The sequence below is a fragment of the Plecotus auritus genome, assembly GCF_963455305.1.
Source record: "Plecotus auritus genome assembly, chromosome: 8".
NCBI classification, from domain to species: domain Eukaryota; kingdom Metazoa; phylum Chordata; class Mammalia; order Chiroptera; family Vespertilionidae; genus Plecotus; species Plecotus auritus.
The window spans coordinates 164,968,935-164,989,748 of NC_137782.1; the positions used below are offsets into that span (position 1 = coordinate 164,968,935).

Here is a 20,814-nt window from a genome sequence, read left to right on the forward strand (position 1 = left end):
AATTAAGACCATAACAAAAGACCGTTACACACCAGTTTAGCAAGAATTAAGAAGTCTGATAATACCAAGTACAATGGTAACTCATAGATTACAGCAATTCTACTGCTACACACATTCCTTAGAGAAGTCCATGTACATACATATGCCCCAGGATGTGTACAAGAATTCATAACAGCCACACATTCAAAACAAATGAAAACGATCCAAATTACAGTGAGTGGTATATAAGTTGTGGTATATTCATGCAACAGAATGCTATAGAATAATGAAAATAATGAACTATATAACTCCACACAAAAATATATAGTTCTAAAAAAGCATGGCAAAATTGTGCCTTAATTCCATCGCTGTAATGGTAGTCTCTCCTTTTTCCAAGTTCCTACATGCTTGCAGTTACTTCTGGGACCAGTCAGATGATGCAGTATTTATTAACACCTGGGAGCAGCCCTGGTGTGAATTCCAAGTGCAGCCAGGAGGCGCCAGGATTGGTTGGCTCTTAGTGACGTAAGAAAGCTTTACTGTTGCCCCAATGGTAGGCAGTAAATGTGAAGGTGCTAAAGGAGCTAGGAATTTCTGGGACCCGGGAAGGAGTGCATCCCCACTGGAATAAAACACCTTTCAAGAGGGCAGCCTGGGTGCCTTCAGTTGAATTCTCTCTGCCCTGCAGGCTGCCCTTGGTGCCTTCTAAGTACATGATGACAGTCATGATCTTCATCATGATGCTGAGCTTCTACTACTTCTCCCGCCACGTGAGTGCCTGCACACCCTCCGCTCCTATTTGCTTACAACCCATCAGGGCCTGAGTAGTAGGATCTGAGAACACAACCTCGTAAGGAAAGCTGCTTTCCTTTGCCCAATATGTCATGTGACCCTGTCAAGCCACCACCTTGTCCTTTTTCTGGTTTCTTCCTTAGTGATGCAAGCAAACAGTTCTTGACCTCTTCTTCTGACCCACTCTAGGATGCTGAAGGAAGCATGGGGGAGGAGCATCAGAGCCTGGGTAAAATCTCTATTCCCTAAGCCAGGGGCTCATGGATCTTCACTCACCCAGGCTCTGGGGGACATTAACACCCTGACCACGGAGCCAGATGAGAAAGGGAAAGAACTGGTGAAGTTTTTTGTTTGGTTAAAAGGGGAAAAAAAAGAGCGGGCAGGAAAGTATCCATGTAAGGGACTTACTACTCCATGTTAGCTCAAGTACCACCCAGTGGTTGGCCGGGGGAAGTACAGCCTTCCTAAGCCACTTCTAGACGAGCTGGAAATGGGACTCCTCCCAGGACTAGGAGATCCCGTAAGTCAGACCTGTAGCTAGTTAGGTCCCTGGAGGCTCCACACATCCAGAAGGTGCCTTTGATCTCTGCTGTAGCCACAGAGGCTGGGATCCTCACTGCAGCTGTGGGTGGTCTTTTTCTTTCCCTTGCCACGTAGCCATCTTCCTCCCAGTTTTCATCTTCCCATCAAATGGCCAGTTTAGAGTGTACACACCTTGCATGTGTCTGCAGGTGGAAAAACTCGCACGGACACTGTTCTTGTGGAAGATTGAGGTCCATGACCAGAAGGAACGTGTCTACGAGATGCGACGCTGGAATGAGGCCCTGGTCACCAACATGTTGCCCGATCATGTGGCACGCCATTTCCTGGGGTCCAAGAAGAGAGATGAGGTGAGGGGTGACCTCGTGCTATGGCCTGGAGCCAGGAGGTTATATCTTCTGGCTTTCTGCTAGGGAGCACCTCTGAACCCAGGCCTGCTACAAACACTGTTTCTGGGGACACACACACCTGTGCGAGGCCCATTGCAGAAGACGAAACTTTGGCTAGAGCCTACGTTTCTGCCAGCTGTGATCTCCAGTAGAATGCTGCTTCTACCTCACTTCCCAACTCCCTTCCTCTCAGCTAGGGCTGTTTCAGGGACTAGAGAAGCTATTTTTTAATTTAGTTGTGATGAGAGCTTTCTACTAATTCAGAGTTGGGATAATCTGGGAGATACGTGTCCAACAAGCTGAGTGCACCTATCGTGGGTGTGGAAGATAACATTTCTGTAGCACAATATTTAACCAGTCTTTGAGCACTTTGGTCCTGCCTCCTTTTAGGAGCTGTACAGCCAGTCTTATGATGAGATTGGAGTCATGTTTGCGTCCCTGCCCAACTTTGCTGACTTCTACACAGAGGAGAGCATCAATAATGGTGGCATTGAGTGTCTGCGCTTCCTCAATGAGATCATCTCAGATTTTGACTCTGTGAGTGTTCATCTTGCTCCCCTCCTCCTGCTACAAAGTCAGCTTGTTTCAAATTGTATCTCAGGACAGGCTGCAGAAGTCCAAGAGAAACTGGAGTTACTCTAGCTCAGGGGAGGGAACGTCTGGCTCCACCAAGGCATTAGGGGTGAAGTAATTAAATATTTGACCAAATATAGCAGGCTAATTTTTAAGTTGATAAGGTTCCCCACCCCTGCTCTAGCTGGCTATTTTCCTACATAATCCCCTCCCTGTAATGTATGGGATTCTATAGCTGTCTGGAGTGTTGGGTCTGAGTGGGTGAGACGGGAGCCTGGGGAATCACCTACAACTTCACAGGATAAAGACTGACCAAAACAAGATCCTAAGGTTCCTCTGATTCCTCCTACCTTCAAATTCAGATTCATTAAACATTTATTAGGTAACTTATACATCAAGAGAAATGCTTTTACATATATGTTCAGCCACCCTAGGAGATTGGCAATTATATCCCAATGTTAAGGTTGTAGAAACTGAGACTCAGGAAGTTTGCCTAGGATCACATGGCAGATAAGTGGCAGAATAAAGCTTTTATAGAAAAGCATCTCTTCTTGGATGTTTTGTGGGGATAATTGTAAACAGGCAAACCTGTCATTTAGTTGGCTCATTGATCCCAATTGACTGCTGACAGTTTTCTCTTCCTTAACACTGGTCGTAGCTTCTAGACAATCCCAAATTCCGGGTCATCACCAAGATCAAAACCATTGGCAGTACCTATATGGCAGCTTCAGGAGTCACCCCAGATGTCAACACCAACGGCTTTACCAGCTCCAGCAAGGTACCTAACCACCTCAATGGCTAGAGAGGAGACAGGGCTCTGCCTCCTGAGGTAGGAGGCAGCCCACACTTAGCACGTGGGAAACCAGGAGTTACAAGAGCACTAACATTAAGCACTGTTGTACAAAGGTACTTTGCACTAGTACAGACACACACCACTAGGACCGAGCCAATTTTAAAACTGGGTTTCCTGAGAAAGTGTAATGAGCAGAAATAACAGCACACACACACAGCAGTCCACTTCTATTTCACGGCCTAGGTGAGGCATAAGATGCTTTGTGGAACTGTGGGCTGTGCTCCCTTCTAAGCGCAATTTACACAATTATGGAACCATGCAAACATCCACATCGGGGAATGGTTTTGTTTAATCAGACCTGTGAAGCCAGCTCGATTTAGGTACCAGAGGTGAGAAAATAGGCTGTTGGGGCCCTCCTCTCAATGGCTGTTCTTAAAACATCACAACCACCATCTCCTTATTAAGGATGAGGTTAAAGAAACACGCCTAACTCTCAAGTGCTTATAATCTAGTTGAGGAATCAAAACAAGGACAACTATCTCAAGTTTAAGACCAGGTTCGGACAAGGTGAAGAGACGTGACTCTTAAGCAGGTACACAGCAGACAGGAGGCAAACGGGCTGGGTATGATTTGTCCTCCCCACCACCATTGCCCAGTCTCTGTCACAGTGACAGAGGGTGCTAAAGATGGTCCTGACTCCTTTGTGGGAAAAAGTGAAGAATAGGCCTTTGACTACCAGGTGAAGGGACTGACCTCCAGAATGTTAAGAAAGTGGGGGAGGGGGGAGTAGGCTGCTGCTGGTATGGGCCCAGAGTGGCTCCTGATGCTTTCTTTCACTGCTGCTCCCTGACACAGGAGGAAAAGTCAGACAAGGAGCGCTGGCAGCACCTGGCTGATCTGGCTGACTTTGCACTAGCCATGAAGGATACACTTACAAACATCAACAACCAGTCCTTCAACAACTTCATGCTACGCATAGGTAAGGCTCTAGGCGCCCTTCTGACACAGGGGAGCCAGCAATCACCAGGAAGGATGAGAGGCTTAGAAAGTCTGACGCATTTAGACAGGGTAAGGTCCCATACTCAGAGCTGGAAGGACCTTTAATCCAGGCTCTTCTAGATGACCAGGCCGAAACCTGACAGATGGCCAGCCATCCCTGTCCCACAGTGTTTACAATGATGGTTTCCTTCTCAACCTGGCTATGCCTGTTGAGGGGTTCGTTCACTTTAGTCCAGTCTGTTAAGAATTAGTCATCTGTTACCCACTATGGGAATGTGGAGACAATTGGGGGCTCACTCCTGATGAAATCACAGGAGACTTAAAGTGCCAGGTTTGTGTTAGAGAGAAACTGGCAACTTCCATACTGTTAATTAGCATAATGGGGGCAGCTGACAGTTTGCCAAGTACCTGGTGAAGGCAGGATAAATATAGCTTTGTGGTAGATGTCAGGTGGTGAATTCTGTGAGAGAACTTGGTAGCTTCTGAGAGGTGTGGCTGTGCTGAACTTTATGCCTCTACCCTAGGCATGAACAAAGGAGGGGTCCTGGCTGGGGTCATTGGAGCCCGGAAACCACACTACGACATCTGGGGCAATACAGTCAATGTCGCCAGCAGGATGGAGTCCACAGGGGTCATGGGTAACATTCAGGTCTGTACAGTAACAGAGCTGAGCATGTGCTCACATGCAGGGAATAGTGTGTTCTGCTGGGCACTGTCTCCTCATTGGCCCAGAACATTACATCAGAAGTGCTGGGAGAGCAAGGGCAGGCGTGGGAAAAGATGCCTCCAGGGCTAGTTGTAGTAGAAGGGAGAAGGGAGAAAAGACACTGACCCTGTTTGCAAAACTTAGGAATAAGTTCTGGGTAATAATATCCTGATGTGTCACCTGGGCCCGGCAAGAAAGTTCCACAAAAGGGGCAAAGGGAACAGGCGCAGAGAGTACAAGTTCCCAAACAGTGGTGCTGTCACACAGGCATCTGAGGGAGAACACGACTCTCTCTGGGCGAGGGGAGGACCCTAGGCAAAGCGTACCCTGTGTTCCGGTGCATGGAGTAAGGGGAGTGACTGGGACCTGTGGGTCATATGGAGATCTCATCTGGGTAGCCTCAGTGTAGGTTCACTGTCTAACCCAGTGGTCGGCAAACTGCGGCTCGCGAGCCATGGTTTGCCGACCACTGGTCTAACCCCAAGCTCTGTACTGTGTGCTTCCTCTACAGGTGGTAGAAGAAACACAAGCCATCCTTCGAGAGTACGGCTTTCGCTTTGTGAGACGGGGGCCCATCTTTGTGAAAGGGAAGGGGGAGCTGCTAACCTTTTTCTTGAAGGGGCGTGATAAGCCAGCTGCCTTCCCAAACGGCTCCTCTGTGACCCTGCCCCACCAGGTAGTAGACAACTCCTGAATGGCTTTTAGCTCCAGGGAGGATGTATTTTTTGGAATCAAAGACCTTGGGAAAGGACAAATAACTAAGTCCCAACAGTCCCAAATTGCTGAAGTGCACACTCACATAGACTTTAGATTTAAAAATCTCCTCAAGCCTTCATTTCGTGAGCTCTGAGGGTGGCCATACTATTCATTCCTCAGTGTGCCTGTAGCTTCCCCAGAGTAAGGGTCTTAGGCATAGTACTGGACCAGCCCTTCTTCCCCCACAGAGGCCATGGCCACTGTGAGCAGGATGTATCAGAGGTGGGAGCTCAACTGGAGGGGAAGATATGGCAGGGCCACTATGCGGGTGAATGTCCGCTCCCAGCTATAACTTGAAAGCAGAGCTTTTCATTCTGAAGAGAGCACAAGCTGGGGCCCTGTCCTGATAATCTTGAAAGGTTCTTCTGGAACCCCTGTCACCTTAGTCATGGGAGCAGAAAGTGCAATATTTCCTTTTACCAGGTGGGAGGGAAAGGGAATTTATTTCTGAAAGAAAAAATATATCAACAGATCTACATTTATATTTTTAACTTTCTGTTAAAAAACACTTTCCGATATTGCCTTGCCTTTTGAGCTCTTGCTACAGTCACCTTTGCTACTGCTTTAAAAGAGAATTTACAGGTGTTGATAAAGAACAAGACTTTTATTAAAAGCTTTCTTCAACTTGAATGTGATCCTTGTGAAAATCCTGTTAATACCTCTCCTCGGAGAAGTGCTTTTTGCTAACTCACCACCTTCCTGGAAGGCACAAGAGCTTGAACTAAGACATCTTACTTTTTAGGTGCTTTCTTCTAAATGGTGGTCCTGACTGACTTACCACTGCGTGCTCCTCCCAGGGTTAGCTGGAGCCCCCACACCTGTAAGGTTACGTCCTGGTCACCAGGTCTAGGAAGTGACCATTTCAGAGTGCGTGGGGCTTAGGTAGTAATGACTCCTATTTGTGACTGGCCAAAGCGCGACAGGACTTGAAATGGCAGAATCTAGCCAGCTAGACACATCTGTAAACTGGCCCTACACATACTCCCTTAAACCAAAGAGAGTGCCAGCAGATCCAAGGCCCTGGTTATCAGACCAGGAGATGGAGGGAAGGTCTGCTTCCCCTTATGAGCAGACTAAACAAAGTGAGACATAGAACCCTGATTACTTTATCCATAGTACTTTCTCACACCACCTTCTTCAAAAGCAGTGGTCTAGAATATGCTGCTCCAAACCGAAGACTAAACACATGTCCTTTCTTAACTATATGATTCATCTCATATGAACCAAATGTTCTAAAAACTTTCTTTTCAAATGTCTCAATTAGGAAAATGAGATGGAATTAAAGCTTTTATAAAAGTTAGAAATACTCTCTAGTTGAATAGTACATACTCCTCTTTCACAAAATGCCTTCTATTGCCCTACAACCCAGTCTGAGCATTTAACAACTGACCAGGCAATTGTGGAGAACTGTCCAAAACTGCCAGTCTAGACTCAAACTTGCCCCTTCAGTATCCTGAAGAGGTGGGTATCTGTCTCCATTGTAAGGAGTCTGAGCTTTTCAACAGTTTTCAGTCCCATGACCTTGCCTGGGACTGTGTACATACTTGTTTACTCACTTTTGATGTGTTTGCAATGAAAATAATATTCTAGTAGACCAGGTTCATATCCAACTTTTCTTCTCTTCTTGCAAATGAAGCAAACACTTGATGAAGGGACTTTGTACAGAATAAGTTTTCATGGGAAGCTCGCTGTTCTTCCCACGAGGTGGACAATGCATCCATTCCTAAGAAAGACAGATTCTATCAATCTCATCAGTCCATTTGGGAGAATCAGAACCTGTGTCACTAATATTCTGGACCTACGTAACTTACTTTTTGGTCTGGAGCTGAGAGCTGGCTCTAATTTCACCAATGCAATTTTGAGATGGGGAACTTAGAAGAGACTCTGCCCAGAGAAATAGAATACCTATACCCTGACTGGTGTGGCTCAGTTGGTTGAAGCATCGTCCCGTACACTGAAAGGCTGCAGGTTTGATCCCCGGTGGGGTCACATGTGGAAGGTATATTGTTCTCTTTCCCATCAATGTTTCCCTCTCTCTAAAATTAATAAGCATGTCCTTGGGTGAGAATTTAAAAAATACCTATGGTATAAAACCTGTGGCAGCTCCTAAAAATATTTTATCTTTTTTTTCGTTACTGCCCATGTACATTACTATGGTACACTTAACTGAAACAAAGCCACACATACACATGCACAAAAATCTCAGCCAGTTCTGAAAAAAATCCCATTTACTGAATAGTCTCTAGAGAGCTCCATGTATACTGACTTTTCACGTCCATTTGGCTCTCTGCACCACTCTGGCCCTGTGACTCAGCCTCATTAGCTGTCTCTTCAAGAGCAGTCTCCAATGAAAACAAATTATAAGCTGAAAGAACACTGGCTGATTTGGAAGGAGCAAATTAGGAGGGAAAATGATGATTATATTTATTACTTAGAAGAGGAAAAATTGGTAGAAACAAATAAAATAGTCTTCATATTTTTCTGCTTATGGTATATAAACAGACGAAAGTATCTCAAGAGGTCCAACTCATGTATTCTGCCTATTTTACCCTGTTTCACTCAACCTGAGTAACCCAGAGCTTATTATATAATTTCTCCACTGAGGCACCCTTCCTCTTACCTTGATAAGTAACAGTGACGTCAGTTGGGAGGGTTCTTGTGATGTCCTTATATAGCAGTCTAGCACAGAATGGGAAGGACTGGCCACTCCGCTCCGCTTTGTAAGTAAATGATAGCAGGTTGCACAGTGAGTTTCTCTGCAAGGGCCCAGCCAGAAAGGCTGCAAAGTCCCTCTAATGGAGGCGGGGATCAAAACAGACACAAAGTAGAGACAATTACAGCTCTAAAAGCAGTGAGTGGCTGTGACACTTCCAACACTGACTACCAAAAACAGGGCCCCATTAATTAGATTTCAGCTCTAGCTGGTTTGGCTCAGCGGATAGAGCGTTGGCCAGCGGACTTAAGGGTCCCAGGTTCAATTCCAGTCAAGGGCATGTACCTTGGTTGCGGGCACATCCCCAGTAGGGGGTGTACAGGAGGCAGCTGATCGATGTTTCTCTCTCATCGATGTTTCTAGCTTTCTATCCCCCTCCCTTCCTGTCTGTAAAAATCAATAAAATATATTTTTAAAAAATTAGATTTCAGATAAATAAAGGACAGAGAAAGGCCTGTAAAAAGGACTAATGATGGAGATTACAGGATAACTAAGTCAGTTGAAGCCAGGAAGACCTGCAGGAGCACTTAAGTAAATGGCCAGAGGCTGGGGGGATACTATTTCTGCCAAGAATATCGTTGACGACATATATAGGGCTAAGATGCTTTCTGTCTGCATATACATATCAGTTTATCTAAATGACAACCAGGAGCTTCAATGTCAGTCTAAATGCATAGTGGGGGAAATACTAAGTTTACAAGAGTCACTTATTCCCTATTGCATTCATTCTTGCCTGTTTTTTTGTTTTTTACCCCAATCCCAGGCTCAATTGCAATCCTAAGAAAGTAGGGGAGAGTTCAGGCAAAGATAGATAGTATTCCTCTGGTATTTCAGAAAACATTATTCTGCTTTGCACCTATACTCCAGATTCAGCAAGGCACTTGGCACATAGTAAGTACTCTATCAATCCCTGTTGAATTAACAGTATAGCAACTGTACTACTTTGTGAGGGGAAGAAGGGGTCAAATATAGAAGCTTGAAGATCACTACTGAGGTGTGAGTAACTCCTTAACCAGTATTCATGCTTCAACATCAGAGTTTCAACAGGTAAGAAAAGAGAGTAGAAAATAGCTTGTATATAAACAATAAACAAGTATTAGAAGGATAATAGTCAAACTTCTAACTCAGTTATGAAACATTAAAAAAAAAACAAAAAACCTTGACCCTTTTTTGTCCCCTTTAAGCCTATCTTGGGCTCATCAAATACTATGTAAGATTCCAGGCAGATACCTGAAGTCGATCTGCTTGATACTTCCTTCCAGAGTAAGCATTTAGGTATTCGCAGAGACTGAACAGGAAGTGCTGAATGTTAGTCTGTAGGTATTTTGCAGAGATCTCCTCTAGGGGAATGAAGACTGGAATCGAATGGTGATGTATCCGAAGTGGCTTCTGTATGACAATATCCACAAAATAGGAATCCAGCAGGTTCCCCTCAAAAGCAGTGCTAATGGAAACACAGACTCCTCGGCTGGTCAGTTTCCCACTGAGCCCTGAGGCAAACAAGACAACACACCTCAGCAGATGTCAGGCAAAGTTAGTATCTTACTCATCTGTTCATACCAGTTGCTCCAGTACCACCTAGCACATACAGTGTGTACTCAAGTGTTTGCTGAATGAGTGACTATCATAGACTCTTTCCCCTCATTAACTCTCACTTTGAGTTTGAGTTAAAACCATGGGATGGTGGGAAAAAAATCCTAAATAGCAATTATTGAGGAAGAGATTTTGAAAATTTCAATTTACCTATTCTCTTTTATTCTGAGTGTTAAATAATTTGATAGTCCCCAGTTCTTCCCACAATCCTCTTGTGACAGATAATGAGACTAAATCCCCATATTAATGGTGAAACAGAATTGAGGGGCTCAAACTATTTGGACAGTGGCATAAAGCCAGCCAGAAGTAAAGAAAGCTCTAGTACAGGATCCGGCACACATTGAACAGCTAAAATGAATAGTCGAAACCAGCTACTAATCAATCTGCTGTACAAAGAGGCCAATATTGTAAAGATGCCTACAAAAACTATGCCAGTTTTTTGTGTATATTGAGGGGGCAAAACCCATGCTGAAGAAGTAAGTCCAGGACTGACAATACAACTAGCAAACTAATTCAGTAGAGACAAGAGACCCAGACTGAAACCGGTTAGAAAAGGTATACCTGTAAAACGATATGCTTGCAGAATGGATTTCACATTTTCTCGTTTTGTTTCCAAAACTTCTTGCTCACTGACCTCAAATGTTTGGTCAGGTTCTACACTGGCTTCTACCTGAAAGATACGCAGCAAATCAGGTGGTACAAAGTGGCATAACACAGAGTCTCTGCTTGCATCGAACTGGAATAGCTGAATAGAATGTGTGTTACACAATGAATGAAGAAATGCTACAGTGGTCTACCAGCGCTATGAATTCACAGGAAGAATCTCATGGGTCACAGTGCTAGGACTATGTGGCCTAAGAGTATTGTGAGGCGAAAGAAAAGGGTGTGAAGAAAGTCTAGTATGAGCACAGGGTGAGTTGCAAAGAGGCAAGGCTGGAAAGTTGGTTTGGATCAGACTGTGCAAGCTTTCAAGTGCCAGGATAAGAAATACTGACTCTAAGATGTATACTTAGAGCAATGGCCCAATAGATAGTCTCAGACTAACTCTCCCTCTGAGAACTACATAGCAGGTTCCCCTCAAAAGCAGTTCTAAAACTAAGCAAGCATACGTACAAGCAAACAAAATGGTCTGAAGGCATTAGAGAACGACCAAAATAGCCAGACTGAAGGTTAAAGATAAATGCTCTGAGTTTAGCTGGGCTTATCCCTGCAGCTTCCCCCTCAGAGCATTTGATTTGTATACAAGGCATATGGGTCAACTAGAAAGCTATAGGCCAGACTGTGTAGCAGCCCCACTAAGACAAAAACGAGGCCAAGGTTACCAAAGCAGCCTTTCTATGAGCCAAGGTGCCATCAAAAAGGGAACCCAACATTCTGCAGGCAATGTACCCTCCAGGCAAAGATTTAGTAAAAGGAAACAAGCGGTAAGCATAAAATTAGATTCCTAAATCAACTTCATTAAAACAAAGACTTTCATCACAAGACGCCATGAGAGAATGAAAAGGCAAGCTACAATGTAAGAGATTTGTAAAACATGCCCAACAAAGAATTCCTATCCAAAATACGTAAAGAATTCTACAATTTAATAAGGTAGACAACCCAATAAAATTTTTGCAAAAGCCTTGAAAAGCATACTTTACAAAAGACGACTCTGAAGTGTCCAATACAGGTACTGTAACATCATTACTATTAGGCAAATGCAAATTAATCCACAATGAGATACTATTATACTCCCACCAGAACGTCAAATTTTTAAAACCAACAACATAAACTATAGATAAAGATGCTAAACAATGGAAAGCTTATACAATATTGCTGGGAATGTAAAATTGGTGTAGTCACTTTCAAAAGCTGTTTGGCAGTATTTTACTAAAGCTAATATGCATACCCGTGACCCAGCAATTCTACCAAATCCATACCTAATAGAACAGTGTATATTTTTAGACCAAAACACAGGAACAAGAATATTCATAGCATTCTTTTTAAGCCTCACCTGGGAATATGTGTGTGTGTTTTTTAACTGATTTTAGAGAGAAGAATGGAGAGGGAGAGAGAGAAACATTGATGCAAGAAACATCCATGGATTGCTTCCAGTACATGCCCCAATTGGGGATCAAACCCAGAACCTGATCAAGAACCAAACCTGTAATCCTTTGGTGGACCGGATGCTCCAGCCAACTGAGCCACACTGGCCAGGGCAGCAGCATTATTCTTAATTACCCAAAGTGAAACAGCCCCAATAACCCAAATGTCACCAACAGTACAACAGGTAAATTAATTGTGGAATATTCATAACATGATATTACTATACAGCAAAAAAAAAGAATGACCACTACATGCAGCATGGATGAATCTCAGACATAATATTCAGCTAAAGAAGCCAGACATGAATTTTACAATTTTAACAATTATATGAAGTTCAAAAACAGATACAACCAACGTATGATGACAGAAATCAGAACAGTGGTTACCTTGAGGGAAATGACTAGAAGGATACAGGAGGGAGACTTAGGGCACTAATAATATTCTCTGCTTTGATCTGTGTGGTACAGGATGTGTTCATTTTGTAAAAGGTTCTGCAGATTTGTGCACTTTATATATATTTACTCATATATTTTACTTTAATAAAAAAGTGGAGGGAGGGAGAGAGAGAAGGTAGTAAAGAGGGAAATGGAAGAGAGGTGGGAAGGTGAGAAAAAGAAGGCTGACCATATCCATGGGCAAGGAATGGTTAGTGAAGGTTTCTGAGCAATTGCGGAAACAACAGTGTTTTAGGAAAGCATTTTCTTGGCTGTGTAGGGTTCACTGGAGGAGTACAAATACTAGAGAAGAGAACCAACTAGCAGACTATTGTGACAATCCCGGCATCCAAGTCACCTGATAAATATTTAGAGCAGATATGGATAATACTTGAGCTATTGCAATAGAGTGGAGAGGGAAGAGGAGGAAGCACAAAAGAAAATTTGAGAGTTCTTGCTGGCTGGACCTGGGCTAGATAGAAAACTGAACCGAGGGAAGAGTCAACGTTTACTGTGAGGCTTCAAGTCTGTGCAACAGAAACATGGCCCAATGACACGGTACCAATGACTCAAGTCAGGCTGAGACTGAGGCAACAGGTTCATGTCGGAGGGCAGGCTAAAAGATCCCGCGGGGGCCCCCCCATCAGGAAAGCCTGAGAACTGTTAGTTGATACTGATATCAGCTAAGACCTACAGGTTTGATGAGGGATCAAGGACTGAAATCAATCCAGTAAGATCACAGGTAAGTCACAACATACAGATGTGCGAATTCCCAGGTCGCGCTCTTTACACCCCAGGGAAGCCTGCCAACAATCACCCTCCTACTCACTCTGGCTTGACGCTGTTGCACTTCAGCCCTGAGTTTATCTCGCAGACTCCTCAGTTTACGAATCTTGCTTCCAAGAGCACTCTCCGCTCCCTGTGGCTCTTCAAATTTTTTACGGGATTTAGTCTCTAATCTTTCCAAGTGAGCTAGAACACCTGAAGAAAGCAAAGAGAATTTCTCAAGAAGCCAAGGAGTTCTAATTCTGGCAGCAGAAAGCATTTCAGGGCAGAGTAAAGGGTGACCCTTTTCCCCCCCCAGAACTTTGTGGCTAGTTAATGATTAGACATTGCCCCCAACTTATAAAACCAGAAGAACTGTCAACAGAAACCAAAGATCAGCAGCCTCTTAGTCTGAACACTGATGTACAAGCAAGCAGTCCCTAACCAGGACAACGGCCGAAAAAGAACATTCTCTGAACATAGCTAATCTCAGTTATCCGCGGTGATAATAACCCAGAGGAAAACAGTCACCAACTTCACTGGCTCTCTCAGAAACTGTTTTTTAAAATGTAGAATTGTGAGGAGGGAGAAACCAAGATGGCGGCATAGGTAAACACCTAAACTGCTGCCTCGCACAACAATTTCAAAACTACAACTAAAAGACAGAACAGACACCATCCAGAACCACAGGAAAGCAGGCTGAGTGAAAATTCTACAACTAGAAGGAAGGAGAAAAGCTCACAGAGAATTGGAGGTACGGCAAAGGGGCTTTGTGCGCGCAGAGAGGAAGGGCGGCTGAGAGCCTGGCTGACTTCCTCTGGCGGAAGGGGGAAGGAAGCCTCCGACGGCACTGAACCCCAGTTCTGACTGCACTGAACCCCAGTTCCGGGCGAACCCCTGGGGACCCACGCTCTTGTGGGGGGGAGTCTGGACTCTCGGGCGGAGACTCGGGAGCCGGGGAAGGCGGAGGACTGAAAGTACACACGCGCGCGCACGCCGGTGCGCACAAAGGCTGCGGGGGTTGCCACAGGCTTTCCCTGGTGGAGGGGAGTCAGAGGCTCCTGACGGCACTGTGCCCCAGTTCTGACTGCAGTGAACCCCGGTTCCAGGCGAGCCCCTGGGGACCCACGCTCTTGTGGGGGGAGTCTGGACTCTCGGGCGGAGACTCGGGAGCCGGGGAAGGCGGAGGACTGAAAGTACACACGCGCGCGCACACCGGTGCGCACAAAGGCTGCGGGGGTTGCCACAGGCTTTCCCTGGTGGAGGGGAGTCAGAGGCTCCTGACGGCACTGTGCCCCAGTTCTGACTGCAGTGAACCCCGGTTCCAGGCGAGCCCCTGGGGACCCACGCTCTTGTGGGGGGAGTCTGGACTCTCAGGCGGAGACTCGAGCTGGGGAAGGCGGAGGACTGAAAGCGCACGTGCGCGCAGGGGCGGGGCTGACAGGAAGCCAAGACTGAGGCTCCACCCCATCCAAGCTGAGCACAGAGGCTATTGCAATTTAGCAAGTCTAATCCTATAGGGCTGTCTCCAGCACCGGGCTTCTCCCAGCATAGACACAGCTGATCCTTACAACCAACTGACCCGGAGGTCAATTCTTCCCAGTGATACCAACAACAATAAAGACTTAATTACAACAAGGCTGTACACACAGTCCACAAAGGGGTGCACCAAGAGTGTCCACCTCAGGTTAACTGGGGAAGCAGACCCACTGGGCCATATTGGAAACCTAGCACAAATATCTACCTTACCAACTCAGGGAATCAGTGAAAATGCGGGGTCAAAAAATCAGATCACAAACGAAAGAAATGGAGGAAAACAAACGACTGGATATAGAATTCAAAACCACGGTTATAAGACTTTTTAAGAATATCCTAGAAAAGGCCGATAAATATAACGAGACCCTCGAAGATATGAAAAAGGACCAACTAGAAATTAAACATACACTGACTGAAATAAAAAATATTATACAGAGACCCAGAAACAGAATAGAGGAACACAAGAATCAAGTCAAAGAATTGAAATACAAAGAAGCAAAAAACACTCAACTGAAAAAGCAAAAAAAAAAATCCAAAAAGTTGAAGATAATGTAAGAAGACTCTGGGACAACTTCAAGCGTACCAACATCAGAATTATGGGGGTGCCAGAACAAGAGAGAGAGCAAGATACTGAAAACCTATTTGAAGAAATAATGACCGAAAACTTCCCCCACCTGGTGAAAGAAATAGACTTACAAGTCCAGGAAGCCCACAGAACCCCAAACAAAAGGAATCCAAAGAGGACCACACCAAGACACATCATAATTAAAATGCCAAGGGCAAAAGACAAAGAGAGAATATTAAAAGCAGCAAGAGAAAAACAGTTAATTACCTACAAGGGAGCACCCATACGACTGTCAGCTGACTTCTCAACAGAAACTATGCAGGCCAGACGGGAGTGGCAAGAAATTTTCAATGTGATGAATAGCAAGAACCTACAACCAAGATTACTCTACCCAGCAAAGCTATCATTCAGAATTGAAGGGCAGATAAAGAGCTTCACAGATAAGAAAAAGCTGAAGGAGTTCATCACCACCAAACCAGTATTATATGAAATGCTGAAAGGTATTCTTAAAGAAGAGGAAGAAGAAAAAAGTAAAGAGAAAAATTATGAACAACAAATACATATCTATCAACAAGCGAACCTAAAAATCAAGTGAATTAAAAACCTGAGGAACAGAATAATCTGGTGAATATAATAGAATCAGGGGCATAGAAAGGGAGTGGACTGATAATTCTCATGGGGAAAGGGGTAAGGGGGGTTCATGAAGAGAATGGACAAAAATCATACACCTATGGATGAGGACAGTGGGGGGGAGGTAAGGGCAGAAGGTGGGGTGGGAAAGGGGTGGAGGGGAGCTATGGGGGGAAAAAAGGAGAAATAATTGTAATAATCTGAATAAAGATTTATTTAAAAAAAATAAAAAATAAAAATAAAAAAAAAATAAATAAAAAAAAAAAAAATAAAATGTAGAATTGTTTCTTAAATTGGTTTTTATGCATGTTTTCCTAAAGTGCTAAAGCATAATTCTTGGAAGCTCTGAAAAATATTAGTACAGGACTGTAACAACACAAAGTAAGAGAACGGTCCACAAATATTAGAGAGGGAAACACGCTCACGGCTGGAAGCTCAGAGGCAAATTTCAGTTCCCTGGAGACTAAGGACCAAGACAAGCGCACCTGGTTGTACTGCGCGTCCTTGACTGCCCTTCACAGTACAGTGCTGGCTGTGTGTGTGTGTGTGTGTGTGTGTGTGTGTGTGTGTACACACGCGTGCTTTTTTTACAAATGAAAAGCAACATCCCACACCAGTGAACAGATTCTGACTTGCTTTATGGCAGCCCTCTAGAACTGAACCTGGAATATCTGAGGGATGGATGCCTGTACGGTTAAGGTCCTATTTTCATAATGCTAATAAACGCCAATGAAGCATCTGCTGAACTCTTCCTACGTATCAACACACCTGTGCTAGGTTATTTACTTGCAAAACATGTAAAGAATTACAACATTTATTGAATATTTCCTGTATATGTAAGGTATGTGTTAAATGCTTTCCGTGAGAAACATGAAAAGAATTGTTTATCTAATTCCCACAACATTACCAAAATGCTGTTATTCACCTCCATGTCTCAGGTAAAAAATGGAAGCAGAGAAAGGTAAAAAAAAAAAAAAAAAAAAAACCTGCCCAAGGCCACAGTATTTACCCGGCAGAGCCAGGACGCAAACCCAGATCTAACCGATGCCCACGCCACCGCCTGGCGCTGCCTCTTCCACAGGAGTAAGGCATAAATGGCCTCCCAAAATCCCGGGGAGAGAGAGAGAGACCTCACTGGCTAGAACTGTAGCCCGGAAAGGACACAGTGTAGTATGAATGCAAACTATGGGTTCAGAAAGGCAGGAGCCTAGAAACGTGAAGCCATTTTGCCCTAATGATCTTCGTTGCTTGTCCCTCGGACTGGCGATAAAGCGAGTCCTAACGTTTTGCAGGTGGGGGTTTTGCCTTCAAATGGTAAAAACCACAACACCTGCGAGGGCAGTGGGGGTGTGCCTGTGTTAGTTCCTGTCACTGTTCTGCTCCCACACGGGGCAGGTCGCAGCGGAGAGGAGAGGAAAGGCCTTCCACCGGGGCGGGCGGGGGGTCATCTTTGGGCAGCAGCAGTAAAGGGGTGAAGACAACCATTTGCATACCTCCTCTGGACCCGCCCTCTTGACTGAAAGTATTCGCCAGTTCCATCTACTCAGACTTCCAAATCCACAAGCCTTCCCGGGAAGCTGTCCAGGCACCGGTAACAAGAACCTAGATTTCCTTGCTGACAAAAGGAAAAATGGCCAGGGAGTCACATCTAGCCACATTTAGACAAACCTGAACGGTAGACAAATACCCCAAGTGTCACTGCCAGGACTCCCCTTCCCTGACCCGCCCTTTCCCCGGGTGCCAGCTGACCGTGTCCACATCCAGCTCGCCGGCCCTGGGCGCTCCCGAGGGCACAGGCCCTCCGGTTCAGCGGGTTTGCCTTCCACACGCAAGGAGCTGCAAGAGGCCATTTAGCCTTCCGCCCTCGCCACCGTCTCGAACCTCACCGAATCCTATTTCCCCTTACCTGCTCTCCTCTGGCTCACGCAGCCCAGGGACGAGTTCCCGCCATCCTCGCCTTCAAAACCAAGCCAGTCGGACCCAGCATGCTTTGCGCCGCCACCGTACAAAAACATGGCCGCGCTCAGGGCCCCTCCCTGATCCCAGCATGCACCGCGGACTAGGCCAGGCCTTACTAATGAGCAGGAATATGGCGGCACCTAGCGCGGAGCCGCAGGTCTTGGTACAATATTTGGTGTTACGAAAGGATCTATCGCAGGCTCCATTCTCCTGGCCAGCGGGCGCACTGGTAGCGCAGGCTTGTCACGCAGCCACTGCGGCCTTGCACATTCACCGCGACCACCCGCACACTGTCGCTTACCTCCGGGAGCTGGGGCGCATGCGCAAGGTGGTCCTTGAGGTGAGGCACGGGGCCGCGGGGGGGAGGGGGGGAGGGAGGGCCGCTGAGGAAGTCGAGACCGGAAGTGGGTGTGGCCTTGAGTCAGAGGACCTAACTTCGTGTTGGGGGCGGGTGTTAGTGGGAGGAGTCTTAGCATCTAAGATTTGGGAACGCTTCTGGGGTCCCTTGAGCTGTTACTCAGAGAGTCTTCCCTTGGCTGGGGAGGGTCTGACAATGAAAAGTGGTCATCGGGTCCGTCCTACATGGGCTCGCACCCCTCCGGTCTCACCTGCGGCCGTCTTAGTGATACCTGTGCGAGAGGAGGCTGCAGAGAGACCCGCCTTTTTACCAGTGCGCTGGGCCGGCCTTTTCCTGCCGCCGCACGGATAAAATTGTTACCCTCCCTTCCCGCAAAACCGACCCCGGATCAGGACTCGGGACTTCTTATTGCCAGTGAAAGTGAAGCGTTTACCTGGACATGACGCCAAATTAATTGAACATAAATGTGAACCCTAGTGTAAATTGAACCTAGCGTCACAAACACCAGGGGTGTACTATAGTGGGAAGGTCCTTTCCGCAGATGGCCAAACAGATCTTACCCTGACCCTTGGTAATTTCTGCTCTGGGAATGTGTCCTAAGTAGGCAACTCTTAAAATCAGAGCTGGCTGAAGCATTAGGGATAGCTATTGTACCAGCCACAAGAGAACTATTAAATGTATAGGGTATAATTACTGACAGTGCATGCAGCATTTCAAGAAGGAAGAGAAAAATCTCCATTTTCTAAACAGAAATATTAAGCCTCTCCCTTTCTCCCCAGCCCCCAAGCGATTTATCTAATGTCCTACAGAGAGTGAATGAAAAATGGAGCAATGAAGCTCTTACTTCTGGAGACATGCTCTCCTGCTCCTTTGGAAGATCAGTTCCTCCACTTTCAGTTAAGGGGAGCCCTCCCCCTCCCCATATTTCTTCCCATGGACTTGATACTTCCTAAATGGGCTATTCAATCTGTGTTCTGCGTCCTGCTTCCTGTAGGCCCCAGATGAGGCCACCCTAAAGGAGCTGGCTGGGACACTGCAAGAGAAGAACATTGACCACATGCTATGGCTGGAGCAGCCAGAGAATGTCGCCACGTGCATTGCACTCCGTCCCTACCCCAAGGAAGAAGTGAATCAGTATTTGAAGAAGTTCCGATTGTTCAAGTGACTGATGTTATGAATTGCTTTGTTATATTTGAATATCAGTTAGATCCATCCCTAAGCATCATGTACTCCTTTCAATGGCACCTTGCTCTTCCCTTTAATTTATGACACTTTCTTGAGGGTTAAACACATGTTCACATTAAAGTTGTCATTAGTGCCCTAGCTGGTTTGGCTCAGTGGATAGAGCAACAGCCTGCGGACTGAAGGGTCCCGGGTTCGATTCCAGCCAAGGGCACATGCCTGGGTTGCAGGCTCAATCCCCAGTAGGGGATGTGCAGGAGGCAGCCAATCAATGATTCTCTCTCATCATTGATGTTTCTATCTCTCTCTCCTTCTCCCTTCCTCTCTGAAATCAATAAAGAAATATATTTAAAAAATAAAGTTGTCATTAGTAAGTACTTTCTCTTATTTTTTGTAAGTTCAGATGGGGAGAGTAGGTGAACAGCAATATTATTTATGGGTCATTGCTCAAATAGAAGATTTGGTTAGACTCATAAAGGGGTCAAGAAAGTGCCTTTCCATTTTTGTTAGGAATAATAGAGTTCTTCCACTATATCTGGCCTTGCATACCAAGTTTACAAAAAAATGTATTTTTCAATAGAGCAAAAATGGTGCTGCAAGCCCTAGAATAGGTGATAAATCCTTGACAAGAATCTCCTCTGCTTTGTAAGTTTCTTCTATGTAAAAACGTTTTAAAATTAACTGTGTCCAGCCCTGGCCGGTTTGGCTCAGTGGATAGAGAGTCAGTCTGTGGACCAAAGAGTATCAGGTTCGATTCCAGTCACGGGCAGGTATCTTGGTTGCATGCTCCGCCCTGGCCCAGGCCCTGGTTGGGGCTCATGCAGGAGGCAACCAATCGATGTGTTTCTCTCTCATCGGTATTTCTGTCTTTCTCTCTCTCTAAAAATCAGTGGAAAAATATTCTCAGATGAGGATTAAAAAAAAAAAAATAACTGTGTCCATAGGTGCTAATCAAGCCTTATGATGCAGGCGGTGTTGTCTCAAGTTTACAGATTCAGATAAGCTTTGACTTGCCCAAGATCAAAGTCAGTGTTTTGTCAGTCCAATCTTCCCTTATCCTCTTATAGTGGGTTACCTCTTTGGTTACCATAGGTCATTGCTTCTCATGGGGCTGACAAAGTAGAGGGCTTCTCTAGAAGTGGTTGTTAAAAGCACATTTTAGGGTTGTTTAATCAACATACATCTTCACAGATTCTGAGATTCCTTCCTTAGGGTGTGTACTGTGCTACCTGGTTGAGAATCTTGGCAATAGTGAACCATTGTCACTGATGCAAAGGTGTGTGGAAAAATGGGTGAGAACCACTGCCCTTGGCTACCATTGCCTCACAAGTTTTAGCTGTCCTCCAAGGTCAAGTTTAGCACAGAAGAGGGGACTAAGATCTAAGTGTGGGGACCAGTAAAGACTTCTTGGAAAGGGCATCTAAATTGAAGCCTTGAAGGTCAAGCAGGAAGGGGAAAGAAGAAGTA

At 45.4% G+C, this 20,814-nt stretch overlaps 3 protein-coding genes across 14 annotated transcripts in view; 2 read left to right on the forward strand and 1 right to left on the reverse strand.

The window, feature by feature from the left end:
- ADCY3 (adenylate cyclase 3) overlaps positions 1–6,160 on the forward strand; it is a 54,476-nt gene extending 48,316 nt beyond the window's left edge. For all 4 annotated transcript variants that reach the window (XM_080683626.1, XM_080683623.1, XM_080683624.1 and 1 more), the window contains 7 exons: positions 668–749; positions 1,503–1,661; positions 2,091–2,237; positions 2,932–3,051; positions 3,922–4,045; positions 4,590–4,714; positions 5,283–6,160. In XM_080683626.1, coding sequence (XP_080539752.1) covers positions 668–749; positions 1,503–1,661; positions 2,091–2,237; positions 2,932–3,051; positions 3,922–4,045; positions 4,590–4,714; positions 5,283–5,465 — 940 coding nt within the window. In that variant the 3' untranslated portion in view covers positions 5,466–6,160. The remainder of the gene's footprint in view (positions 1–667; positions 750–1,502; positions 1,662–2,090; positions 2,238–2,931; positions 3,052–3,921; positions 4,046–4,589; positions 4,715–5,282) is intronic.
- On the reverse strand, positions 36–18,149 carry CENPO (centromere protein O). 9 transcript variants are annotated; one of them, XM_080683634.1, is made up of 8 exons: positions 18,109–18,149; positions 17,342–17,463; positions 13,182–13,333; positions 10,395–10,503; positions 9,471–9,730; positions 8,148–8,319; positions 7,072–7,250; positions 36–1,637 (listed from the first exon to the last, which is right to left on the reverse strand). In XM_080683634.1, exons 2-7 carry the CDS (start codon positions 17,385–17,387, stop codon positions 7,114–7,116), a joined length of 876 nt encoding a protein of 291 aa, XP_080539760.1. In that variant the 5' UTR covers positions 17,388–17,463; positions 18,109–18,149; the 3' UTR covers positions 36–1,637; positions 7,072–7,113. The 9 variants fall into 9 exon arrangements, with proteins under 9 accessions (XP_080539760.1, XP_080539757.1, XP_080539758.1 ...); XM_080683631.1 differs by having other exon boundaries at positions 17,755–18,112; XM_080683632.1 differs by having other exon boundaries at positions 17,924–18,111.
- On the forward strand, positions 17,896–19,696 carry PTRHD1 (peptidyl-tRNA hydrolase domain containing 1; the record flags this gene model as incomplete). Its single annotated transcript, XM_080683640.1, has 2 exons — positions 17,896–18,147; positions 19,160–19,696. The coding sequence occupies 2 exons, from the start codon at positions 17,896–17,898 to the stop codon at positions 19,328–19,330; spliced, it is 423 nt and encodes a 140-aa protein (XP_080539766.1). The 3' UTR covers positions 19,331–19,696.
- Between the last annotated feature and the right edge of the window lie 1,118 nt (positions 19,697–20,814).